Genomic DNA, 27,881 nt, shown 5'->3' with positions numbered 1-27,881 from the left:
TGCGCCGATGCTGCGGTTCCTGATTGGTCCTTTAGTGAGCCCGTCCGTTGTTTCCGGTGCGGAGGTGAGAGGTCAGAAGTGCCGCTCCCAGGGAGGCTGTGTGACGGGATGTTGCCGAGCCGGCGATGTGTGTGTGAAGCCGGGGGCGAGCCGAGGCCCGCGCAGCAATGAGAGCCAGAGCGCGGGCCGGCCCGGGCCACTCGGTGTCTGCTGCGGGCGCCGCCTCAGCGTGAGCCGCTCGGCACCAACTGATGCAGAAGTGACGCGGAATGTGAAGATGGAAGGAATCCTCTACAAGTGGACGAATTACCTGACGGGTGAGCCGGGCCGGGCCGGGATCGCACCCTCATCCCCGGGCTCTTCAAATGTGAAATTTTGCGCAAGCGCGAAACTGGACCGCGCAGCCGGTTAAAGGGATTGCAGCACCCCCCCCCCCCCCCCCAAAAAAAAATATTGGGGGTTCATTACTCTGCTCCCCACTCGATCGGATCGGTGGAGCAGCTGCGTCTCTGATGTTGGCTTCTTCTCGTTTCGGGTCCTCATTAGCTGAGAGTTCCGATAGTTTCCGAAGTAAACGCGTCCGTGTGTTTAAATGTAGGCGGTTTGTTGTTGAAGGGAATTTACAACTCCGTGGCCGAGCTGTTCAATATTGCATAGAATTTTGCAGTACACAAACAGGCCATTCGGCTCAACAAGTCTATGCACACGAGCCTCCTCTCACCCTACTTCATCTATCAAACTATCCGGTTCTCTCATTCATGTAATTTTATAGCTGAGCGAATATGGAACTCGCTACCGCTATTGAAACGAATAGCATAGATGCATTTAAGGGGTGGTTGGCTAAGCATATGAGGGAGGAGGAAATAGCAGGTTATGCTACTAGTTAGATGAGGAAAGACAGGAGGAGGCTCAAGTGGAGCATAAACGCCTCATGGACTGGTTGGGCCAAATGGCCTGTTTCTGTGCCATATATATCCTATGTAAATGCATCGATGCTATTTGTTTCAACCATTCCACGTGGTCATGATTATACTGAGACCATGAGTTTAATAGTTTCTCATCAATCTAACTAGAAACCAAGACTAACATGATTTCCAAGAGCTTCCAGTCATTTTTGTAATTGCACCAAGCTTGTCAATTCTGGTTTCTTTTGGGGGGGGGGGAAAGAATCCCACATGCTTTCGGAAGGAAAAAAATAATGGCACAAAACTATGCTAAACCTGAAAGTAGATACTGAAAATTTTAATCTCTAATTAAATGCATCTGCAGATTTTCCAAACTATTGCATTTGTTCAGCTGTTCCATCCAAGACATTGCTTAACATGTCACATTTGCTTGAATAACAATAAATTTCAGAATACAGTACAGTTGGGTTGAGTTTTTTTCTGAGCTGAACCGTTTTATCCAGCTTTGATATAATTTCTACAATTTTGCTAGAGGCTGGGTGAACAGTGGTTGCGAATATAGTCCCTTCACTTTTGGGATATGGATTTGGTTCTTTAGGGCATTACATTAGGCGTCAGTCGTGGCTCAGTTGGTAGCATTCTCGCCTTCCGAGTCAGAAGGTTGTGGGTTACCATAGCAGAGACTAGAACACACAAAAATCTAGGCTGACACTCCAGTGCAGTAACGAGGGAGTGCTGCACTGTCTAAGGGGCCATCTTTCGGATGAGACGTTAAACCAGGGCTCCTTCTGTCATCTCAAGTGGACGTAAAAGATCCCATGGCACAATTTCGAAGAAGAACAGGGGAGTTATCTGACCAATATTTATCCCTCAATCAACATCACTTAAACAGATTATCTGGTCATTATTACATTGCTGTTTGTGGGAGCTTGCTGTGTGCAAATTGGCTGCTGCGTTTCCTACATTACAACAGTGACTACACTTCAAAAGTACTTTATTGGCTGTAAAGCACTGGGAAGATCTGAAGTAGTGAAAAGCGCTATATAAATGCAAGTCTTCCTTTTACATTTGAGAGGTAATCAGAGTTTCAGAGGAATGCAGCCTAAAGCTCCCTCTAAAATGTCCCAATAATCTTCGTTGCCACCAACTTCGCTCAGGTGCTGTAACGAAAATGCACTTCTGAAGTTGTCAATGAATATTTTTGTGACAGTTTAGAGCGTTTGAAATCGTACCAGACCTGAAGTTGCTAAATACTGTCAGTAAATGTGGGGGGAAAAATACAACTTTGTTGAGGATAAAATCCACTAAAAAGGCAATTGTTAAATTTAATGTACTGTTTATTCCCAAACAAACATGGTGACAGTGGGGAAATTGGTATTGGTGTATGGAGGCCTGATTTTGTGGAGGCTCTTGGCAACAGGACAGTCCTTTATGTGAGCTCCTGTTTGACACTATCATGTAGTTGCAGATATTATGGAGATGTGCACATTTAATAAAAAATTGTTTGTGGGATGTTGGACAACTCTGGCAACGCTGCATATAATCCCCAAACCTCGTTGCCATGAAAGTTTGGACTGACACTTGTACTTGAGGGAGTGCTACATTGTTGGCAGTGCTATCTTTTAGATGAGATGTAAAACCAAGGCCAGGTGGAGTACAAGATCCAGTTATACTATTCGAAGAAGAGCAGTGGCGTTCTAGTATCCAGGCCAACATTAATCCCTCAATCAGCACGTCCTCTGAACAGATTAACTGGTCAGTTATCTCATTACTATTTGTGGGACCTTATTGTGTACAAATTGACGGCCAGGATTTCCTATATAAAAAAACAGCAATAGTTACACATCAAAAGTAATTCAATGGCTGTGAAGCACTTGAGGACCTCCTGAAGATGTGAAAGTTGCTATATAAATACCAGTATGTTTTTTCTTTAACAGTTTTTGAGTTTATGTTTAATATTATCCAACAGGGAGAGGGATTTTTTAAAATTTGAAAATAGTAAAAAAGTGTTTTCTCTTACTCAACTGTATATTACCTTCCAGTCTTGCACCAGGAAATGGGCAGGGAAGCTGCTATTAAACCACTGACGGTGGTATTCTTTAGGTACCACCAGTTGAGTTTTTCTCTTGTATTGTTTTTCAAACTAGAACACATTGGCTACACCCAGTATGACCTCTGAACTTATTGTCATCATGAATCCAGTTTTTAAAATGTGTGGTATGGTGGTGAGGTATATTTGTGCTGGGAATGGAGCACTTTCCTGTTTCAGACTCCAGTGTTGGTATCAAATACTCCCAGGTCAGGGGTGTAGTACAGCCAGTTCTAAAGTAAAGTTTATTTTCCAACGAGATGCTTTACCCTGACCTGAAATGTGCCAGTGTGGCATTTCCATTTAGGGGGTTCAGTGCTGTGTGCCTAGCAACTGGGTTCAGTGCCCAGCATTTCACATGGGACCCCTTTGCAACTGGCAGGGATACATTCTAATTCACTTTTCCCTAGATTTGAGCCAGGTCCCAGGGCAATGTGCTAACCCATTGCAGCACCTAATCCTTCATTAATTCAGGCTCCACTACTCCAGGATGTAGCCCACATGTAAATCAATTACATTTAATGTTTAAGTTTTTTTTCTTGTTTTTAGTTGTACCATACAAAATTGGGATCAAAGTAGCCTTTTCTCATCTATTCTGCACAGGCCAAAAATAGTTGGGTAAGATTAGTTCCAAAAGCAGCGACGGTTAACTGGTGCCTGTCCTGTGGACTTTGGTGCTTCAAAAAACGAGTTACAACCTAGCCCTCCAATTGTTATTTCTCTCTCCTAGGTTGGCAGCCTCGTTGGTTCATACTGGATAATGGAATACTTTCCTATTATGATTCTCAGGATGATGTTAACAAAGGCAGCAAAGGAAGTATCAAAATGGCTGTATGTGAAATTAAAGGTGAGGAATAAAGGCCTAGAAATTGGATATGGTCACGAAACAGGCAGTGTTGAGGCTGAACGATGTTAAGCTGCGCCAGGTCAAAGCTCGTGCTCAGCCCTCATTAACATGATTGTATTCCTGATCTCAACGCTAAAACCACTGCTCATTGGCTTACTGCTCAACAGGTGGGCCAATATCGAGTCCAGTCTAATTCCCAGTCGTGTTTTGGCACAGGCTTTATTCAGTACTTAAAGGGGGGTACATTGATGCTACAGCACCTTATTGTCAAGCCACTTACAACTTCAGCTGGAAGAAGACGGCAGTGCGAACACAGGGCAGAGCCTCAGCACAAGGAGAGAGCCCGCAGATTCTCCAACTCAGCTCTTGAACTGGCCGTGGAGAGGAGGCGGGGCTGTCCTCTTCCCACACACTGGCAGGAAACCCTCGCCACACACCTCGAAGGCCCTGGCAGGAGATAGCCACCTATGTGACGGCCAGTACTGTGGTCCCAAGGTCGGCCATCCAGTGCCGAAAGAAGTTTAATGACCTCACACAGCAGGTCAAGGTGAGTGAAGACTTCAGCAAATGCCATATCCCACCATCTGCACCACAAGCCTCACACACTACGCAATGCATCACACCCCAGCACTCACCTACCAACAATCTCTACCTATCACCACTCGCACCTCACAATCAGAGCTTCATTTCACCCATGCAACCTTACCACTGCTACAACACCCACGCCCACATTTCACACCTTGCACACACTGACAACTATTCAACCATGGCAGACACATCACCCAAATGCATTGCACCACACTTACTCACACACTTCCCTTTCTCTTGCAGGCCAAGGTCGTGCATAATCGGAGACAGCAGCGGCGGACAGACATGGGGCAAGCCGCCATCCAGGAGCTCAGCCAGCTGGAAGAGAGAGAAGCTGGATCATTGGGCAGCAGATAATAGAGGCCATGGCAACCGGTGAGGTTGAACCCATTGGGGACAACAATGGTATGTTCATTCCTAATCCTTCTTCTCGCATCCCATTTCCCCATCATCCCACAATCTCTTCTCACTTATAAGCTGATGCTGTGTGCATGCATATTTTGCTTCCCCCCCCTCACCATAACCTGACTCTTGTGGCTTTCTGCTTTCAGCTAATCAAGAACAAGCACCAGATCAGCCTGTCCCCAAGGCGATGCAGGAGAGTGAGGGGGGAGAAAAAGAAGACGACCCAGCATCACTTAATCTGTCACTCGCAGACCCCAGTTCAGAAACTGGCACTGCGGGTACTTTAGAGGCTAGTGTATAAGTGGGATCTGCACAGGGTGAGGCATTGGACAGAAGGCGGTTGCAGAAAGGCAAGGGTAGCTCGGACCAGTTCCCCAGAGGGCGAGTTTGCGCAAGAGTTCTGCTGCACAGGACTCCGATGAGGACCTCGATGGGCGGCCTTCAGAAGAAGAGTGATGGGCATGCACACCGAATTGCTAGGTGCAATGGCAAGCCTGCCAGAGAGCTTCCTGGCAATGCCAAGGAGCATGGAGGAGTCCGCCTCCAATATTGCACGGGGCTCTGCGCAGAGTTTGGAGTCCAGGATTTACAGGCTGGAAATGATGGAAAACTCCCGAAGAGACCATGTCAACCCAGACGTGATGCTGCGTGTGATGGGAGATGTCGCGGCTGCCATTGCAGCACAGACGGAACTCAACCTCTTTGTGCTGCAGCGGAAGCACAGACCAGCTCTCATGCAGTGTCTGCTTGATGCCTCTCATGCAACCTTGGCTTGATGCCACCCAAGCTCAAATTGCTGCCATCGTGGCTGGTTTTACCCAGGGCTTGCAGGGTGTTGCAGCAGCTCAGCAATCTGTACTCCAACAGATTGCTAAGAATGCTGAGGCGCTGCCCCAGGAGAGGGGCAGTGGGTCAGTGGAGCAGGACCCTGCTGTCTTCTTTCAGGATGACCGCATTCCTGTTCCCACCACTGCCACTCTGCCATTGCCCTTGCCGCTGCCTGTCAGCCAGCCAGCCAGCTCAGACTGCTGCCGCCCATGCCGAGGTGGTGCAGTCTACAGTCAGGCCTTCTAGGGCCAGAGCTGCTCAAGGCCGTCCTGCCAGGCCATCTGAAGTTTTCCCCCCCCCCCCCCCCCCCCCCCCCCCCCATGGAAACTCAGCAGCCTTCTACCAGCCATGCTGCAGCCACTAGATCAGGAAAAGGCACCCGAACGACAGGCACTAACGGATTTTGTGCCCAGGAGGGCACTGATATTCCGTGACAGAGGGATGGTATGATGGGATGTGGTGAGCAATGGGGATCTGGGCCAAGTTGTGAAGCATGCAGCAGACCACCGCGAAATAAGACTGTACTGGAGGGCTCCTCCCGAGCGGTCAAGGCAGCGGAATCGTTGCTTCACCTAGCTCAATGGTCTGCTCCGTGATGTTCCTGGTGGAAGCATGGCTCTCATATGAATGCTGGACACGTGGGGTGGCGGAGGGGAGTCATGAGCCAGGTGCTTGTCTCTGAGCAGCCACCCTCGAGTTTGATGTGGTGGCTGGAAGATTGCTGGCATACCGAATTGACGCAGGATGAAGGCATCGTGCTGCTGTCAGGATAGTGGGCATTGACCATCAGATGTGCTGGGGTGGTCGCACACCAACTGCACATTAAGTAAGTGATAGCCTTTGTGGTTAAGGAAGATCTCAGGATTATTATACAGTGCCCCCAAAGCCACATGGGTCAATGGCGCCCTGCACCATGGGGAAGCCCGCTATCCAGTGGAAGCCACGTGCATACTCGTCCTGCTTCTCTCTGCTCAGAGAAGAAAACATAGTCCATTCTCCTGGTGTAGAGAGCCTCAGTGACCTCCCGGATGCCTGCTGCAGACTGGAAGGATCTGCGAAGAAATTGAGGGCCACAGTGACCTTGACTGCCACTGGGAGAGCCGTAATCGTCCTGCTCTCAGGCTGCAGGTCTGGTTGCAGAAGGTGGCGAGGTTCTGTGACTAACTGCCTTGGTGAAACGTAGCCTCCTAATACACTGCCCCTTGCTTACGTGACTGAGAAGTGCTCTATGAAGACCCTAGGTGGGTAAGACCTCCTGTTGAGAGCACTACTGGCCCCTCTCCTCCTCCCTTTGCGAGCATCTCCTCTTCGCTTCCTCTGCCCCGAAGATACTCAAGCATGAGGTTGACTGCCAGTAGAACCCCCATGACTGAGCAAGTGTGAGCAGAAGCCTTTAAATAAGAATGAAGGCATTTTCCACTTGCAACAACACTCCCTGTAACCTTAGAACCTTGAAAGGAGTTTATAAAGCTGCTGGAGTTACAGAAAGTTGCACAGAGCCGGTCAAACTGCAGAAACATGTTGGGTGCAAATAGTTGCTGATGATTCCTTTGAATATCACTGCTGGAGCTTCCTGCTTGCCAATGCTTGCTCAGTTTGTTGCACTTAAGGAATGCCGGTAAGTGGAGCGGCGAAGCCGAAACTCGCAGATCGGCCGTCAAGTGAGCGTTGCGCATTCACTGTTGTCACGATCTGCATAATGTACGTGTCTCCAGTGAGCGTGGACATCGCCATCTAAAAGCTTCACTTCAGAGTTCCTTAAATTCTCTGTCTAGAGTTTAGGGTGGGATGTCCTAAGCATTGGTTTTATTCACACTTGCTGAAGTTAGCTTTCAGAAGATTAAAAACTGATAATTTATAAGATACCTTGTGTGGGTTTGCTGTATATTGATTGCTAACCTTTTCATGGAAATTAGACTACTGATGGTATCTCTTAATTACAACCTTCCAAAAGTACTTGTAGTACCACTGGAGCATTTCATAATTTGTTTTTCTTTTAAAACCAGTACATCCAACAGACAACACACGAATGGAGCTGATTATTCCTGGAGAGCAGCATTTCTATGTGAAATCAGTCAATGCTGCTGAAAGGCAGAGATGGTTGGTGGCACTAGGGAGTTCAAAAGCATGCCTGACTGATACTAGGACTAAAAAGGAAAAAGGTAACATTGAATGCAAACAGAATTTGTAACCTAAATAAAGGCAACTGTAAGCCATCTGTCGTAACTTTGTTTTCCTGACACAATGTTGTGCAAATAATTGAATTTTTCTGGTCATCCTTCTAACACTATTGTGCCCATTGTATTGTGCTGCACTTTAAGAATGTAACTAGACCTTGGAGCCATTTGGGGATGTGTTTCTATGAAAATTATTGGCTGTGCCCATTAAACCCATGCTGATTAGGAAAATAAATGTAGCAATTATAACCTTGTTGATATATGATGAAAAAATATTAATTGCACTTGAGTTACTGAAATGTGTTTTTTTTGTAAATTACACCAAGTTGCAAAAAATAATTGTATGGAGAGACTGATGTTGGTCTGACTTCCTTCATCAGTCCATTCTAGTTAGTGCATTCTGTCCTTGCTAAGCAAACCGTGTGGCACTGAACTTGTTTGTGTAAATCCATTAGTTCATATCTGTAAATTGTGTACCTTTATTTGAATTCTCTAGAAATCAGTGAAACCAATGAGTCTCTCAAAACTAAGATGTCAGAACTTCGGTTGTACTGTGACTTATTGATGCAACAAGTTCATACGATACAAGAGTCTGTCAAACAAGAGCAGCCAAGTTTGTCACCCGCTGCTGAGGTATGATATCATGTATGAGAAGATCTACTGGTGAATAGTTTAGATTTTGTAGATAAGTATTTATATTTCTTACTCTAGGATATCCAGTGGCATGCTGGGCCCTAACGAGAAGGTCCTGAATACAAATTCTAAGCCATCTGACTTTCTCTCATTAAGCAAGTTTTTTGCTATATCTAGGTCATTCTACTAGATCACAGAATGCATAGAAATTGCAATATGAAAACGGGCCATTTGCCCCAAGAACTCCACGTTGGTGTTCATCCTTCACCTGAGAAAATAGTTATATTCACATTTACTCGCCCTGTTCCCATATCCTTTCAACCCCTTTTTCTGTCATCCACCTATCCAATCTAATCTTGACTGTTGACATAGTTTCTGCCATAACCACAAACCCTGGAAGTTATATAGCTTCACTATCTCTGACCTTTATACGGCATTCGAAAGGTTGTTACATAAGATAAGGGCTCATGGGATTGGGGATAATATATTAACATGGATAAAGGATTGGTTAACGGATAGAAAACAGAGTAGGAATAAATGGCTCAATTTCAGGTTGGCAGGCTGTAACTAGTGGGGGTGCCGCAAGGATCAGTGCTTGGGCCTCAGCTACTTACAATCTATATTAATGACTTAGATGGCGGAACCGAGTGCAATGTATCCAAGTTTGCTGACGATGCAAAGCTAGATGGGAAAGTAAGATGTGAGAGAAAGAAAGACTTGCATTTATATAGTGCCTTTCACGACCTCCAGATGTCTCAAAACACTTTACAGCCAATGAAGTACTTTCGAAGTGTAGTCACTGTTGTAATGTGGAGGACGCAAAGAGTTTGCAAAGGGATATAGACAGGTTAATTGAGTGGGCAAGGAGGTGGGAGATGGCATATAATGTGGGGAAGTGTGAGGTTATTCATTTTGGTAGGAAGAATAGAAAATAATATTTTTTAAAAGGTGAGAAACTATTAAATGTTGGTGTTCAGAGCAATTAGGAAGGCAAATAGTATGTTGGTATTTATTGCAAGGGGGTTGGAGTACTAGAGTAAGGAAGTCTTGCTGCAATTGTACAGGGCTTTGGTGAGACCACACCTGGAGTACTGTACACAGTTTTGGTTTCCATACCTAAGGCAGGATATATTTGCCTTCACTAGAACGTTCAGTGCATTGATTCCTGGGATGAGAGGGTTGTCCTGAGGACAGATTGAGTAGAATGGGCCTATACTCTCGAGTGTAGAAGAATGAGAGGTGATCTTATTGAAAAGTAAAAAGGTTTGACAGGGTAAATGCTGAGAGGCTGTTTCCCCTGTCTGGAGAGTCTAGAACTAGGGGACATAGTCTCAGGATAAAGGGTTAGCCATTTAGGACTGAGATTAGGAGAAATTTCTTCTCTTAGAGTGGTGAATCTTTGGAATTCTCTGCCCCAGAGGGCTGTGGATGCTGTCGTTGAGTATATTCATGGCTGAGATCGATAGATTTTTGGACTCTAAGGGAATCTAGGGCTATAGGAATCGGGTGGGAAAGTGGAGTTGAGGTCAAAGATCAGCCATGATCTTATTGAATGGCGGAGCAGGCACGAGGGCTACTCCCGCTCCTATTTCTTGTGTTCTTGCAAAGGTGCAGATAGCTTTCTTCTCCTTTTCTGTTTACTTCATTATGGGATTAATTTAAAGTAAGTGATATTCTATGTGTCTGCTACAACTTAGCGAATTAATAAAATGTTGCCCAGCTAAGTCTCTAAAATGAACAAAAGTTGAGTTTTCTTTAAAATTATGTAATATAAATCAGGTAAAATGCTGCTCCATGTTTTGTAATTTACTAAAAACAGTGTGGCTTGGAACCTGTAAATTGCGTAAAACTGTGGTAGTTTAGTATTTGGGCAACTATTGATCATCGTTGTGTATCTGTAAAGTGCAGTCTACATTTAAAGCATGTTGTGAAATGTGTATATTTAAATAGCAATTTTGTTTGTTTCTTAGAACATGAATGAAGCCTCATCCTTGCTCAGTGCCACTTGCAATACCTTCATTACAACTCTTGAAGAGTGTATGAAAATAGCCAATGCCAAGTTTAAGCCAGAAATGTTCCAGTTTTCTCACTCTGATCCACATGTCTCTCCTGTATCACCTTCACCTGTTCAGATGGTTCGGGTATGGTACTATAAAAATCAACAAATATACATTTACTAATGCTTCTGCATTTTGTCTGCTGTTTCTCATGTAAAATTTTATTGTCCTTCCAGTGACATGCACTTGATATAAATTGAGCTGTGATACAAGCTGAATTTATATGATTTTCAAGTTGGTAACTTTTTTTTTTCAATATTGCAGATGAAACGATCCATTAGTCATCCAGGTACCATTCTTTATGATAGGTAAGGGAAAGGAATTCTGTTATTGGTTACAGATACAAATTATATTTGGGCACTGGTAATTGTGATCATCATTGTTTAATGATGAGACCTTTTGAACTACGGTATTTTCTAGCCCAATATTCTAGTCAGTATTGCCACTGATGCAATATAAATACGGTTGCTGTAGAATGTGGTGGCAATCAACATTTGCAGTAACAATACAATCCTTAATTCTTCATTGTGACTGCACATCAACATACCATTGCTAGCACAAAACTGGTCTCCATTGACTTAAATGTATGCAGGAAATGAATAGGATATTAACACTAGTGATGTTTAAAATCTAATTGCTAGGTGCTAATTATAAAACATTTCATCTTACTGTAGTTAGGGTTTTATATATAGTGGCTGCTAGTGCACCACCTTTCAGTACTTTGCAGCTTGACTTAGCTATTTTATACACATATGGTGATTTCATTCTTGGACACTGTTAAAATGAAATTTTGTTTTCAGCAGGAGACTGGATGCTAATCACCAAAAGGAAACTCTTATTGTGATGTCACATGCTGAAGAACATAGGAGAATACAGACATATTCAGATACTGAATCATACAGCGACAGCGCTTTGGAAGATGCAGAAAGTAAGCATAGAAATAGATCTCTGAGAAATCATACATGTAATTCTTTTGAATAATGGAGTTAATGGCATTCTTAGTATAAAATTTACAAGTTTCACTTACTATTTTAATTCAGGAAAATTTCTATTTGTTACTTATTTAAACTTTGATTTGACATTGAAAGGTTTGATTGTTTTATTCGTTACTTTCAATGCGGAAAAATTCCATGGCAGTTATAAGAAGCAGAACAGTGTAGGATAGAGTGAGGAAAGGTGCTCAAACATGGCTGCCATTTTAATGTTGGGTGGTTTTGACTTTTTTTTTCCTGTAACTAAAGTAGGTTACGCTAAGCGATTCCCACAATCAACGGGTCAGATCAAAGCTCTGCAGTCCTGCCACATCTAGTTGTGAATGGTGGTGGACAATTAAACACCTAACAGGAGGAGGAGGCTCCATGAATATCCCCATCCTCAATGATGGTGGAGCCCGGCACATGAGTGCAAAAGACGAGGCTGAAGCTTTTGCAACCATCTTCAGCCAAAAGTGCCGAGCAGATGATCCATATCGGCAACCTCCTGAGGTCCCCACCATCACAGAAGCCAGTCTTCAGCCAATTTGATTCACTCCACGTGATATCAAGAAACTGCTGAGCGCACTGGTTATAGCAAAGGCTATAGGCCCCGACAACATCCCAGCTGTTGTGTTGAAGACTTGTGCTCCAGAACTAGCTGCGCCTCTAGCCAAGCTGTTCCAGTACAGCTACAACACTGGCATCTACCCGATAATGTGGAAAACTGCCCAGGTATGTCCTGTCCACAAAAAGCAGGACAAATCCAATCTGGCCAATTACCGCCCCATCAGTCTACTCTCAATCATCAGCAAAGTGATGAAAGGTGTCGTCGTCAGTGCGATCAAGCAGCACTTACTCACTATAACCTGCTCACCAATGCTCAGTTCGGATTTTGCCAGGACCACTCAGCTCCAGACTTCATTACAGCCTTGGTCCAAATGTGGACAAAAGAGGTGAATTCCAGAGTTGAGGTGAGTGTGGCTGCCATTGACATCAAGGCAGCATTTGACTGAGTGAGGCATCAAGGAGCCCCAGTAAAATTGCAGTCAGTGGGAATCGGGGAAAATTATCCACTTGCTGGAGTCGTACCTAGCACAAAGCAAAATGGTTGTGGTTGTTGGAGGTCAATCATCTCAGCCCCAGGACATTGCCTTCAGGAACTCCTGCAGCGATGTCCTAGGCCCATCCATCTTCAGCTGCTTCATCAATGTCCTTCCCTCCATCATAAGGTCAGAGGTGAGGATGCTCGCTGATGTTTGCAGTGTTCAGTTCCATTTGCAACTCCCCAGATAATGAAGCAGTCCATGCCCACATTCAAGCTTGAGCTGATAAGTGGCAAGTAACATTTGCGCCACACAATGACTAGCTCCAATAAGAGAGAGTCTAACCACCGCCCCATGATATTCAATGGCATTACCATCACCGAATCCCCCACCATCAACATCCTGGGGGGGATCACCATTGACCAGAAACTCAACTGGATCAGCCACATAAATACTGTGGCAACAAGAGCAAGTCAGAGGCTGGGTATTCTGCTGCAAGTGTCTCACCTCCTGACTCCCCAAAGCCTTTCCACCATCTACAAGGCACAAGTCAGCAGTGTGATGGAATACTCTCCATTTGTCTGGATGAGTGCAGCACCAACAACACTCAAGAAGCTCGACACCATCCAGACAAAGCAGCCCGCTTGATTGGCAACCCATCCACCACCTTAAACATTCACTCTCTGTACCACCGGTGCACACTGGCTGCAGTGTGTACCATCTACAAGATGCACCGCAGCAAACTCGCCAAGGCTTCTTTGGCAGTACCTCCCAAACCCGCGACCTCTACTACCTGGAAGTACAAGGGCAGCAGGCACATGGGAACACCACCACCTCCAAGTTGCACACCATCACTGTTCCTTCATTGTTGCTGGGTCAATATCCTGGAACTCCCTCCCTAACAGCACTGTGGGAGTACCTTCACCATACGGATGCAGCAATTTAAGAAGGTGGCTCAGCAACACCACCTCGAGGGCAATTAGGGATGGGCAATAAATGCTGGCCATGCCAGCAATGCCCACATCCCAGAAACGAATTTAAAAAGTACAGCTCACCTGTGCAGCTATGATTTTAATTTTTTAAAAACGAGCAGTTAACTGTAGCAAAAAAGGGAGCAATTGGGAAACTTAAAATAGATTACTGAGAAATAGTGTGGTCAATATACGTGTTAAATAACTGTTTAATTCACCAGGAAATTTCAAATGGTGTAGAATGTCTCCATTGCAATCCATTTGAGAGTTCCCCCTTTGACTAATGTAAACAAAGTGCTGTCTTCTGTAGCTGTATAAACTGGCAGTAGAGCATCTCCTCCTTTTTGATATTTCTAATCTAAAATCAATTACTTGTTCACAAATGGTTGTGACCATGGTCCATTATCAATCCTCTTTGCAGCCTTTGACATGGTTGATCACGCCATCCTCCTCCAACACCTTTCCTCCATTGTCTAGCCCAATGGGACTGTCCTTGCTTGGTTCCATTCTTATCTATCCAATCGTAGGTAGAGCATCGCCAGCTTCTCTTGCCACCATTGCACCATTACCACCAAAATCCCGGACACCCTTCTCTTCCACGTGCTGCCCCTAGGCGACACTGTCCGCAGATGCAGGGTCAGCTTCCACATGTATGTTGACGACATCCAGCTGTACCACTGCACTGTCTGTGTTGTCAGACTGCTTGTCCGATATCCAGTCTTTGAACAGCTGCAGCTTTCTCCAATTAAATATTAGGAAGACTGAAGCCATTTTCTTCGGCCTACATAAACTCCACAACCTTGCCATAGATTCCAACCCCTGCCTGGCAATGCCTCAGGCTGAACCAGACTCTTCATAGTCTGCACGTCCTTTTCACCCACAATCTGAGCTTCCAACCTACATCCACCTCCATCATATTGCCCACCTCTGCCTCAGCTGCTCGGTTTCAGAAACCCTCATCCATGCTTTAGTCACCTCCTGATTCGACTATTCGAATGCTCTCCTGGCTGATGCCTTATTCTTCACCCTCTAAACTTCACATTCTGCTGCCTGTATCCTATCCCACTCATCCATCACCCCTGTACTTGCTGACCTACATTGGCTCCCAGCCCACCAATGCCTTGATTTTAAAATGATCATCCTCATGCTCAAATCTCTCCATGACCTTGCCCCTTCCCTTGTCTATCTCTGTATCCCATTTAGCCCTACAACCCTCCCCCCAGACTCCATTACTCTTAATCTGGCCTCTTTTGCATCCCCCCCGCCCCTCACCCCACCATTGGTGGCCTTGCCTTCAGCCATCTAAGCCCCAAGCTCTGGAATTCCCTCCTTAAAACTTCTTTGACCAAGCTTCTAATCGCCCCTCCTGAGAGCGCCGCCTTTGTTTTGACATCAATTTTTGTCTGATTATGCCTCCATGAAGCGCCTTGAACATTTTTCTACGTTAAAGGTATGCATTGGTTAGATACTCCAAATCTGGGGCTCTGGTGTTATAATATTTAGACTATTGTCAGATAGCATTGTCTCTTGGATTATTTTTTTAGAGTGGTTCTCAATGTCTGCTTTGTCATCACCAACTCCAACATCATAAAAGCCAATTGTTGTTCTGATTTAATGGATTGCATTAGATTTGTGAGAACTCATGTTTTCACAAACCTACTGCTAGGTTATATCATTGCATGGTTCAGTGCCAGGACAGAAGTTGTATTCACTTTCATTGAATGGACGCATCATACCACCAACAGAATTCACTGTTTTTATTTGTTCATGGGATGTGGGCGTCCAGCATAATAGGGGAAGTTTTCTTCCTTCAGTGTGATTTTAATTGATTGCCTGCTCTGAGGAGTTACACAGCGCAACCTGTGGCGGAGCAGGGAATGACTAAACTGCAACTTCTGGATTTCTGTGTTTATCTGCGCACGTGCTAAATCATGATGGAGCTGTCCATTTCAGAGGCGTAATGATGGCAAATGCTGATCGTTTCACCATCACCACCACTGCAAAATCTGGGCCATGATCGCTATTTGGTGACAAAAAGTTTGAGCTGCTTGTACTTGGAGGTAAAGATTTTTAAAATTCGTTCATGGGATGTGGGCGTCGCTGGCACGGCCAGTATTTATTGCCCATCCCTAATTGACTTGAGAAGGTGGTGGTGAGCTGCCGCCTTGAACTGCTGTAGTCCGTGAGGTGAAGGGAGTTCCAGGATTTTGAACCAGCGACGCTGAAACAATGGCGATGTATTTCCAAGTCAGGATGGTGTGTGACTTGAAGGGGAACTTGCAGGTGATGGTGTTCCCATGCACCTGCTGCCCTTGTCCTTCTAGGTGGAAGAGGTCGTGGGTTTGGGAGGTGCTACCGAAGAAACCTTGGTGAGTTGCTGCAGTGCATCTTGTAGATGGTACACACCGCAGCCATGCTATGCCTGTGGTGGAGGGAGTGAATGTTTAAGGTGGTGGATGGGGTGCCAATCAAGCAGGCTGCTTTGTCCTGGATGGTGTCGAGCTTCTTGAGTGTTGTTGGTGCTGCACTCATCCAGACAAATGGAGAGTATTCTATCACACTGCTGACTTGTGCCTTGTAGATGGTGGAAAGGCTTTGCGGAGTCAAGAGGCGAGACACTCGCTGCACAATACCTAGCCTCTGACCTGCTCTTGTAGCCACAGTATTTGTGGCTGGTCCAGTTGAGTTTCTGGTCAATGGTGACCCCCCCCCCCCCCCCCCCAAAGATGTTGGTGGGGGATTTGGCGATGGTAATGCTGTTCAATGTCAAGGAGTGGTGGTTAGACTCTTATTGAAGATGGCAATTGTCTGGCACTTGTGTGGTGTGACTGTTACTTGCCACTTATAAGCCCAGCCTGAATGGTGTCCAGGTCTTGCTGCATGTGGGCACGGACTGCTTCATTATCTGAGGAGTTATGAATGGAACTGAACTCTGCAATCATCAGCGAACATCCCCACTTCTGACCTTATGATGGAGGGAAGGTCATCGATGAAGCAGCTGAAGATGGTTGGGCCTAAAACACTGCTCTGAGGAACTCCTGCAGCAATGTCCTGGGACTGAGATGATTGGCCTCCAACAGCCACAATCATCATCCTTTGTGCTAGGATGACTCCAGCCAGTGGAGAGTTTTCCCCCCCGATTCCCATTGACTTCAATTTTACTAGGGCTCCTTGATTTCGCACTTGGTCAAATGCTGCCTTGATGTCAAGGGCAGTCATTCTTGCCTCACCCCTGGAATTAATCTCTTTTGTCCATGTTTGGATCGAGGCTGTAATGAGGTCTGGAGCCGAGTGGTCCTGGCGGAACCCAAACTGAGCATCGGTGAACAGGTTTTTGGTGAGTAAGTGCCGCTTGATAGCAATGTTGATGATCCCTTCCATCAGTTTGCTGATGATTGAGAGTAGACTGATGGGGCAGTAATTGGCCGGATTGGATTTGTCCTGCTTTTTGTGGACAGGACATACCTAGGCAGTTTTCCACATTGTCTGGCAGGTGCCAGTGTTGTAGCTGTACTGGAACAGCTTGGCTAGAGGCGCGGCTAATTCTGGAGCAGAAGTCTTCAACACAACAACCGGGATGTTGTCAGGGGCCCATAGCTTTTGATTTGTCTAGTGCGCTCAGCCATTTCTTGATATCACGTGGAGTGAATCGAATTGGCTGAAGACTGGCTTCTGTGATGGTGGGGACCTCGGGAGGAGGCCGAGATGGATCATCCGCTCGGCACTTCTGGCTGAAGCTGGTTAGGAACACTTCAGCCTCATCGTTTACAATCTTGTTCTGGGCTCCACCACCATTGAGCCTCCTCCTCCTGTTAGTAGTTTAAATTGTCTACCACCAATCATGACTGGATGTGGCAGGACTGCAGAGCTTTGATCTGACCTGTTGGTTGTGGGATCATTTAGCTCTGTCTATAGCATGCTGTTTCTGTTGTTTAGCATGTATGTAGTCCTGTGTTGTAGCTTCACCATGTTGGCACTTCATTTTAGGTATGCCTGGTACTGCTCACATGCTCTTCTACACTTCTCATTGAACCAGGGTTGGTCCCAGGCTTGGTGGTAATGGTAGAGTGAGGGATATGCTGGGAAATTAGGTTAGCGATTGTGGTGGAATACAATTCTACTGCTAATGGCCCACAGTGCCTTATGGATGCCCAGTTTTGAGCTGCTAGATCTCTTCTGAATCTATCCCATTTAGCACGGTGGTAGTGCCACGCAACAGGATGGTGGGTGTCCTCAGTGTGAAGACGGGACTTTGACTCCATAAGGACTGTGCGGTGGTCACTCCTACCAATACTGTCATCGACAGATGCATCCGTGCCCAAAAATCTATCTCAATCCTGGATATACTCATTGACTAAGCATCCACAGCCCTCTGGGGTAGTTCTAAATGGCCGACCCCTTATCCTGAGACTATGGCCCCTAGTTCTAGAAGCTCCAGCCATGGGAAACAGCCTCTCAGCATCTACTCTGTCAAGCCTTCTAAGAATTTTATACATTTCAATAAGATCACTTCTCATTCTTCTAAACTGCAGACAGCATAGGCCCATTCTACTCAATCTCTCATAGAATCATAGAAATTTACAGCACCGAAGGAAGCCATTTGGCTCAGCCGAAAAAGAGCTATCCAGCCTAATCCCACTTTCCAGCTCTTGGTCTGTAGCCCTGTAGTTTAGGCACTTCAAGTGCATATCCAAGTACTGCTTCATTGTGATGAGGGTTTCTGCCTCTACCACTTTCAGGCAGTGAGTTCCAGACCCCACCACCCCCAGTGAAAAAAGTTCTCCTCAACTCCCCTCTAATCCTTCTACCAACTACTTTAAATCTATGCTGCTGGTTATTGACTCCTCTGCTAAGGGAAATAGGTCTTTCCTATCTATCTAGGCCCTTCATAATTTTATACACCTCAATTAAGTCTCGCCTCAGCCTCCTCTGTTCCAAAGAAAACAACCACAACCTATCCAATCTTTCCTCACAGCTAAAATTCTCCAGTCCTGTCAACGTCCTTGTAAATCTCCTCTCGAGCATTCACATCTTTTTTGCAATGTGACTAGAACTGTATGCAGTACTCTAGCTGTGGCCTAACTAGTGTTTTTTACAAGCATAACCTCCCTGCTCTTATATTCTATGCTTCGGCTAATAAAGAAAAGTATCCCTTTATGCATTTATTATTGTGTATTTCCTTGCCTCGTTAGCCCTCGCCAAATGCATTACCTCGCACTTCTCCGGATTGAATTCCATTTGCCACTTTTCTGTCCACCTGACTAGTCCAATGATATCTTCCTGCAGTCTACAGCTTTCTTCCTCACTATCAGCTACAAAGCCAATTTTTGTATCATTTGTAACTTCTTAATCATGCCCCCTGCATTGAAGTCTAAATCATTTATGTATACCAGAAAAAGCAAGGGATCTAGTACTGAGACCCCTGCGGAACCCCATTGGAAACAGCCTTCCAGTCAAAAAAACGCCTGTCGACCATTACCCTTTGTTTCCTGCCGCTAAGCCAATTTTGGATCCACCTTCCATACTAGTACTTCCGGAATGTCTTCCTTTTTCCTCAACCGAGGATTCCCCTCTACTGTGGTTGACATGGCCCTCGACCGTGTCTGTTCCATTTCCTGCACTTCTGCTCTCACCCCTTCTCCCTCCCAGAACCACAATAGGGTTCCCCTTGTCCTCACCTTTCACCTGACCAGCCTCCACACTCAAAGGATCATCCTCCGCCATTTCCACCACCTCTAGCGTGATCCCACCACCAAACGCATCTTCCCTTTTCTCCCCTTTTCCCCCCCCCCCCCCCCCCCCCCCCTTCAGCATAACGAAAAGACCGTTCCCTCCGCGACACCCTGGTCCACTCCTCTATCACCCCCAACACCCCTTCCCCTTCGCCCGGCCCCTTCCCATGCAAGTGCAGGAGATGCAACACCTTCCCTTTTACCTCCTCCCTTCCAACCGTCCAGGGCCCCAAACGCTCCTTCCAGGTGAAACAGCGATTTACTTGTTGTACTTACAATTTAGTATACTGTATTTGCTGCTCACGATGCAGTCTCCTCTGCATTGGGGAGACCAAATGCCGCTTTGCGGAACACCTCCGTTCAGTCCGCAACCGTGACCCTGAGCTTCCAGTCGCCTGTCACTTTAATTCTCCCCTCCACTCCCACTCTGATCTCTCTGTCCTTGGCCTCTTGCAAGTTTAACGTAAGTTCGAGGAACAGCACCTCGTCTTTCTATCAGGCACTTTACAGCCTTCTGGACTTAACATCGAGTTCAACAATTTGAGACTGTAAATTGGCCCCTGTATTTCTTTATATATTGTTTTCTCTTGTTTCCTCACATGGCAGCTGTTAATGTTGCTACCATCATCATTCATACATCATCTAGAGCCATCTTTTGTTTCTTAACTTGTCCCATTACCTCCTTTTGCCTTGTACTATCATCCCTTTTGTCATTCAATCTCTCCTGCCTTCCATCCTATCACAGACCTTCCCTTTGTTCTTTACTCCCCTCCTGCCCCTGCTTAAAAATCTCTCCTCCCTAACCTTTTCCAGTTCTGATGAAGGGTTCGACCCAAAACGTTGACTGTTTCTCTCTCCTCGATGCTACCTGAGCTGCTGAGTGTTTCCAGCACTTTCTGTTGTTTCAGATTTCCAGCATCTGCAGTATTTAGCTATTCGATCCAGCTTGCTACTTCCTTTGGATCCCATGGGCTTTTACTTTTCTGACCAGTCTGCCATGTGGGACCTTGTCAAAAGCCTTGCTAAAATCCATGTAGACTACATCAAAAGCGCTATCCTCATCAACCCTCCTTGTTACACCCTCAAAAAATTAAATCAAGTTAGTCAGACATGATCTTCCCTTAACAAATCCATGCTGTTTGTCCTTGACTAATCCATGCCTTTCTAAATGATGATTAATATGGTCCCTCAGAATTTTTTCCAATAATTTGCCCACCACCGAGGTTAGGCTGACTGGCCTGTAATTATTCAGTCTATCCCTTTCTTCCTTTTTTAAAGAATGGTACAACGTTAGCAGTCCACACCTGTAGCTAGAGAGGATTTGAAAATGATGGTCAGAGCCGTGACTATTTCCTCCCTTGCTTCTCTTAACAGCCTGGGATATATTTCATTCGGGCCTGGCGATTTATCTACCTTCAAAGATGCTAAACCCCTTAATACTTCCTGTCTCACTATGTTTATCTCATCTAATATTTCACACGCCTCCTCAACTCTTCTCATAGGACAGCCTCTCATCCCAGGAATTATTCTAGTGAATGTTCGTTGCTGCCCCTCTAAGGCAAGTATTAAGATTAAATTTAAGAGATTTAGTACAGAGAGAAGGCAACACTTTTGTTTACAGCGGGTGATGGGACTGTGGAATGCAATACCAGAGTTAGTGATTAAAAGCAGAGACCACGTTAATCTTTATGAATAGTTTCGATAGGTGATTGAAGGTAAAGAGATATGGAAATGGAGGGGTGGGAGCACATGAATTGTGTGCAGGATGCATATCAGCACTGACTAGTTGTAGTGTAAACAGTTGCTTTACTTTTGAACTTGTAATGGACCACCGCCACTTTTCATGACGCTAAATAAACGTAAAATGTAAGCAATAATCGAACAGTATAAATGCTACCAGCTCTACAGTTGGATGTACTTCAAAGTGTGCAGCTGTGGGTTTAAATTGCACCAGTGATTGATACTCTGAGCCACCAGCCATGCAGACAGGACCGTCTCTGAAACAGTATGAGGAAATTAACTTGGCCCATCTGTGCACTGCAGCAAGTTCTTCTTCTCCGCTCTGCAAGGCAAAACTAAACCCAGAGTGGAAGATTTTAATATCTGATTACTCTCATCTGAAGCAAGCATCTATGGAGGTAAAATGTATACACTGAACCAAGATTGTAAACTAATTCTTTCAACCCTGTTACAGAGACTGCTCATATTTCTCGAAATTCATTACTGACTGCAAATGGTGAACTCCCTCCAGTGACCATTCCAGAAGAAAATACTGCAATCTCAAGGAATAAAACATCTGAGACAGAGAGTCCTTTTATTGCACTTTCAAGTTGAAAATGTGTGAATTAAAATGGATTGAAAAGATGGTCACTCTGCTAATACTGCTATGCAATTACTGCTGGCATTTAGATATTGCAACAAGGGGAAGTGGTTCTGTAATTTCCCAGTTAAATGGCTTTCTCTGCACTTTATAATTCTACATAAAATCAAAAACTTGACAAGCTTACCTAACCTTATTTCTATTATATATTTTCAGTAAATTACAACCGTATTTTCTACACTATATAGTGTAATAAATCCGTTGAGGATTAGTGATGGTCTGGTCCAGAACTCCATATAGAGCATGGTGCCATTAAAAGTTAGTAGCAACAGTGAAACTTGATTTGAAAAATAAGGATGTAGCATGTAACAGAAGACAGCAGTGCTAGAGGTGTGTACTTTTGTGACTTGCCAGGACAGGTTTGATACCAGGAATTGAATCCTTGGAGCTGTACATGTCCATTGTTTGCACCTGTCTATCCAGAGGGAATGTGCATTCTGGAGGAATTGCTGTTAAATGTTGATTTGTTTACATCTTTTATTTAATTTTGGTGTTTGTACATTTTGAATGGAATCTGTTATGTACATCAGTGCTGTACACTGTCTTAGGATGAGGTTTGGATTGTGCTTCATCTTTTCTAGTAGCAGCCAATTAGTACTGGTTATACCAGAACTCTCATACTTGTAGAAACAGTTTCCGGAACATAAAGTTAAAACTAATGTGTTCTGCTCTATTATAAAATCTTTTGTAAAAGAGACACGAGTAAATTCTTCCCAATTCAAAGTGTATGCAATTTAACAGAGACTATGAACATAGTGTATTTTATATCCAATAAAAATAGATAAATGAAAGATAGTGGAGACCCAGAAACAAAATTTAACTAGCAACAACTTAGAAAATAAGTAATCTTTTTTCTCTGTGACCATCTCCAGCTGAGGTAAAGGGTAGAACTTTTCTCTTAAATTGACATATCTATAATAGCTTATTTATCTGAGATGGAAGATAAGTGTTATTGTCCGGTAGTGTAAAAGGAGCTATAACCATAACTATTTTTCATTCCCTCAACCAGTTGTTTCCTGCCTATTTTGCAGAGATTTAACTCTGCAATAAAAAATTTCAAAGCTCTTGCATTTCTATATCCATCGTGCCATAATTGAGCAGAGAGGACTTGGAGTATTTCAGAACAGTAAAATGTAGCGCTCTCAAATGTTGTCTAGATTGGGTGCATTTAAATTAGAAGAAAATGTACTTCAAGAGGATACTTTGGCCAACTTTTCCCAAGAATGTTTTAAATATATACGTGTATATATATTTAGGACACCTTTTCAATACCAACCAATTAGCAGCAAAAATAGTTTAGTTGAAGAAAGGTCTATCCCAGTTAGTTCAGTTGCTGTTTTATATATGCTGGTTATTTTTGTTTAATAGTGTAGATAATTCTGCACATCTGTCTCTTCAGATATGAACAATACCATTACAAAAAGGGGGAAATTAAATGACTTTTTAAATTTTATTTTAGCAAATAAGGGGCAACAAAATAATTGTGTGTAATCTTTGTTTGCATATTAAACTGAAATTAAGCTTGATGGCACTCCAGTCTTTTAGACCACATCTTCCTCCTTGCCATAGGTTTAGATTATCAAAATATTTGAAGCTCTGATGTGTGTATTTTATCTGATGGACAACCAGTCTTGTTCACAAGATTATGAGCAATATGTAAAAACTATGTTTCAGACATGATAGCACTATCTGAGCAGTATATCCTTGATGTCATAACTCACTGGTGTGCGAAGTACAGCACTTTAATCTCCCAAACCCTGTAGCCAAGTCCAAAAGGAATATATATTATATTTTCCAGGAGATTGCCTAATTTTGGTTCATTAACCAACTCAGCTTTTAAAGGTCGAGAAAGTATTAAGGAAGTGAAAATGTTAGCATTTAGGTGTACCAGTGAATGATGGAGTTAATGGTACCAATTGGTTAGATATGGATGTACATTGTTAACCATGCCATCATTTTGTTCTTGTGTACCTTTTTATATTTTTCATGAATATTAAATGCTGTGAATATTAAGAGTTTGCATGCAAAATTCTATTAGTTGTCAAATGAACATTTTTATATCATGTAGTATCTTTGCAAAGACATCAATTTAGGTATTGATGCTTAAAATACATGATTTCACAACTTCACCAATAATTCAGTGAGTTAATTCAGTGAGTTTATCCAGTGAAAAGCTGAGTCATACATTAAGATCTCTGGTCTTTGTTGAGTTGCCTGATCTCAGCTGGAGCACCAATAAGGACAGTTCAATTGACTTTGGTACCCTGGGATACAGAAGGGGAAAAATCAGCTAGCGTTCCAGTAACCAACTGCCATCAACCTTACCTTTCCTGTTAGTGCGCGTATGTAGATGTGGGTGAAGACAGGGTCAAGCTCAATCCTGATTCTCTTTCCTGCTCTCCTCCCTCCCCCCCCCCCCCCCCCCAAAGCTGATTTTTCCACAATTCATGGTCAAATGGCCTGTTAACATTGATTGTCTCGGCTCACACGTGAATAATGGCCACTTGGACAAGGTACTGGATTGAACCCAGAGCTCAGAAGCAAGAATTAAAGCTTTCAGGAAGGGAGGGAAGAAAATGGATGAGGAAGAAAGAACATTTCCCATTTATTTGTCTTAAAGATGTAGCACTAAGTTTTATTAGTGACATTTTAGAATGATAAAATTACCACACTTGTTGAATCTTTATGCTTTTCAGTAGTATAGTTAAGTTTAACAGTCTAAACTTTAGTACATTAGATTTACAGATTTAAAGATCAAACTTCATAAGGAACAATTTGTTTAATGCACTAAAGTAGGCATTTTGAAGTATTATAATCCTAATAACTGGGTAATGCTGAGCCATTACGATCTGAACATAGTTGATTTATAATGTGTACAATGTGAATTTTGTTTTCAGCGAATGTAAAATAACTTTTAGGAGATGGAGAATAATACTGCTGAGTCAGTGTATCCATTAGGATGTGTTGGTTTGGTGTGAGACATGGCTTTTATTGCTGACCACTATCTGCTATTTCTCAATGACATTTCTTCATATAAAGAAATTAAACTTTTATGAAAAAATATTTTTGATCAACCTTAATTTCATTTACATTGAGAAAATAACAGGAAAAGCACATTCCCTTCAGAGGGAAGGGAAATATCCAATCAGATTTGTTGCTCTGCTTTTACATTGCTGAGTAGAAGTGATTGAGTATTAGTGGGCTCTGCTGTACTGTAATATGTACATGTACCTGCTGTTGTGACAATCAATTATGCTAATTATGATTAACCAACAAATTTGATCTTTTACGTTTGAAGAGAATAATTAACTTATAGGAAGGATGGTGACATTTTATGCTATTCCAATAATGGAATGAATTAAATTTGAGCTCTGAATGTTTGTTTATTTAAAGCTAGGTAACTTGTGTGGGGGAGTGGAGATGTTCGTATACTGATTTGCTAGTCATCTTTTCAGTCACATTCAAAAAGTCCAGTGGTGAAGTTTATATAATAAATATTGCAATTCTTATTAACTATTGATCTGTTAACCTTAAAACCATAGTAACAAATATTTACCATTTAAAACACAAAATATTGAACCCTGGATTATTGAACAAGCAAATCCTAGTATGACAGTTCTATCAGTAAAGTGTAAATAGCCACTGTTTCCTTAAAGACTCTTCTCCATTATAGTCAATGGCATCAGTAAATGCGACTTTGTCTTGATAACTTCCCCAAGCGTTATGAACACCTTCCAAAACAACCTGTCATATTGACAATATATAGAATGAATTACATTCACTTTGCATACATTTTATGTCTACATGTAATTTATAATTATTTTTAAGCAGTTTTGGAAATTTTCCTTCACTAACTCCCAAGCATGTACTCACCTGTGCCAAATTCCATGTGTATGCTTACACTGCTAAACCAAACGTAACCCTACACTTTTACGATGTACCATTCTGGACTGTGTGTTTGTATTCAAATTTTGCATGAAATAATGAAACCATGCTGTAGCTAACATGATGTTTAACTATACAGTAAAACAGATCTTAAATGCATTGAAATTCCATTAGTTCCCATCCTGACATACACAATATATCTTCAGCATCTTATGCTTTGAGGTAAAATGGTCATGTTTTTCAACTAGGCACTGCTGAAATTTTGATTTTTAGGAAGTCTGTATATTGAACCGTAGCAATAACACCTAGAAAATAAAAGATTAAAATGTGGAAACATTTTAGTCTTTCTAAACTGTTTTCTGAAGTCTGAATATACTAAATAGTTACAAGCTTAAGATTGCCACTAAAATTTAAGTATTACTGTTGAAAATAATATATTCCTGTTTTGATGCAAGTCCATTCATTAATGTTTACAACCAAGTCTATTAATCTTTTTGTTACAAGACATTAACCCACCTTATAACAAAGAATGCAGAACTGTTTAAAAGTACTTTCATATTGAGAAATTATATAATATTGGGTAAATATCTTTAAACACTAGCTCCATTGAATGACCAACTGAGACCTGTGCCAACTAGCCAATGATTCTAACTTTCACAAGTACTAGAAAACTACCAGATGTAGTTGTTAAAGATGGGCTCTACTGTAAGATTGTAGATTTTAAGTCTGGATGTATGATGCATTGTTTATTTGTGATAACTTTTTTTTGTGGTTCCAATTTCTTTCAAAACAAAATCAAGCAAGTTCTGTTTGTTCAAGCAATTGGACCAAAAGCTACATTCAGGTGTATTATCTAGTTTTCTTTTGTATAACTAAAAAAAAAACATAATTGGGTTATATGTATAGACACTGAGGAAATATTTTATTAGAAATATATAAAGATACTCAAGTTAAGGTTTTACTTGTCCACTACACTGAAAACATGATCTGTATTGTAAGAATTAAAAACTTTCTACTGCTATCTTGTCTGTTTCTTTAAACCTGGTTCCCTATCCAAATTTGAATTGATCAAATAAAATGAGCAAAGATTCCTGTGACTGCAGAGCTTGTATACCTGTGCATAATGGGAGGTAAGCAGTTTTCTGAGTAAGAAAGCCATAAAAACAGGGGTTTCACAATCTAGTTATTAACTCAAAGTTGGTGCTTATGACTTCAATAACAATTGGATTGATATGTTTAACACTACAGCAACTAATGATTGTCAGTACCTACACTCAACATTCTCTCTTCTCCTACCCACCCCCCCACCAAATACAGCAAAAACACATCTGTGGAAAATGAAAATTTAACTTCTGAAGGAACTTGTCAGGAGTCTTTGGTTGTGTCAGTGAAGGGAGAGAAAGAGAGCGGACGTGTGCAGTTACTTTAGGTTGGTGAGTCAACCTTTTTTTTAAAAAGCACTGGACTTTAAGTTGTGCTATCTTTGCTCTGGCAGCTGATTCCTGTTCCACTTTGTCTCTGTGCATTCTCTGGATGTGGATGCTTTCTCACCGCCACCACCTTCAGGCTCCGGAAGCAGCAAGCCTTTTTTCATGCCAATATTATGAATCATGCACTATGCTACAGTAATATTGGTGACTCTGGCTGGATTATACAGCAGTGCTCCACCAGACTTCACGATGCCTATAGTGTGCTCTATGGCACATCTGGTTGCATAAACCTTATATCTGTTCTACCCCATTTTCTGCATCATCCATGAGTGAAGGAGACCGTCCTGATTCACTAACCTGATGCATAGCTTTGAGTCATGAGGGCTCCAGTGGTGGATTATCACATAATGAATGAGTTATTGTTCCCTAGCTATTCCCTATGGATATGTAGGATCAAGTTATCAGCATTGCATAATAGCTGTACATTGATGGAATGGAAGTCCTTTCTATACATTTTGATAAAGGCCTGTGTGTGGCATGTTACATTCATTGCTTCCTGCCAGCCAACCAACAGAACTAGATAGTGCTCTCTCTCACTTTGCTTCTGTATTGGAAGAAAATTAGCTGTGCAGCCCTCTTGAGAGCATCAGTGACCTTGATACAGTGGTGAGCTGCTGACTGGCTAATGTGGCACAAATCACCTGATGTTGCCCGGAAGGCTCCATAAGAAATAGGAGCAGGAGTAGGCCATTCGGCCCCTTGAGCCTGCTCTGTTATTCAGTACGATCAATGCTAATCTGATCTTGGCCTCAACTCCACTTTTCTGCCTGTTCCCCATAACCCTTGACTCCTCTGTTGCTCAAAAATCTGTCTTATCTCTGCCACAGGTCTCTGGGGTAGAGAATTCCAAAGATTCACAACCCTCAGAAGAAATTCC

The 27,881-nt window shown here is 43.1% G+C and overlaps 1 protein-coding gene across 3 annotated transcripts; it reads left to right on the top strand.

The window, feature by feature from the left end:
- plekha3 (pleckstrin homology domain containing, family A (phosphoinositide binding specific) member 3) lies at positions 1-26,535 on the top strand. 3 transcript variants are annotated; one of them, XM_085986064.1, is made up of 8 exons: positions 1-317; positions 3,725-3,841; positions 7,669-7,824; positions 8,336-8,472; positions 10,443-10,613; positions 10,794-10,837; positions 11,330-11,457; positions 20,752-21,414. In XM_085986064.1, exons 1-8 carry the CDS (start codon positions 8-10, stop codon positions 20,943-20,945), a joined length of 1,257 nt encoding a protein of 418 aa, XP_085842190.1. In that variant the 5' UTR covers positions 1-7; the 3' UTR covers positions 20,946-21,414. The 3 variants fall into 3 exon arrangements, with proteins under 3 accessions (XP_085842190.1, XP_085842191.1, XP_085842192.1); XM_085986065.1 differs by having other exon boundaries at positions 2-317; positions 11,333-11,457; positions 20,752-21,413; XM_085986066.1 differs by lacking the exon at positions 20,752-21,414 and adding an exon at positions 21,444-26,535 and having other exon boundaries at positions 15-317.
- Positions 26,536-27,881: the final 1,346 nt, after the last annotated feature.

This window comes from Somniosus microcephalus, chromosome 4 (genome assembly GCF_052327205.1).
Source record: "Somniosus microcephalus isolate GS21.2 chromosome 4, FLI_Smic_1.0, whole genome shotgun sequence".
Classification (NCBI taxonomy): domain Eukaryota; kingdom Metazoa; phylum Chordata; class Chondrichthyes; order Squaliformes; family Somniosidae; genus Somniosus; species Somniosus microcephalus.
Note: the sequence above shows the minus strand (reverse complement) of the source record. Positions and strands in the feature narration are given on the sequence as shown.

Bases quoted from the DNA above. Each gene is read 5' to 3' on its own strand.
- plekha3 (XM_085986064.1), top strand. From the start codon at position 8: ATGCTGCGGTTCCTGATTGGTCCTTTAGTGAGCCCGTCCGTTGTTTCC. The intron at 318-3,724 runs GTGAGCCGGGCC...TCTCTCTCCTAG, and splicing joins GTGGACGAATTACCTGACGG to GTTGGCAGCCTCGTTGGTTC. The intron at 10,838-11,329 runs GTAAGGGAAAGG...TTTTGTTTTCAG, and splicing joins GGTACCATTCTTTATGATAG to CAGGAGACTGGATGCTAATC.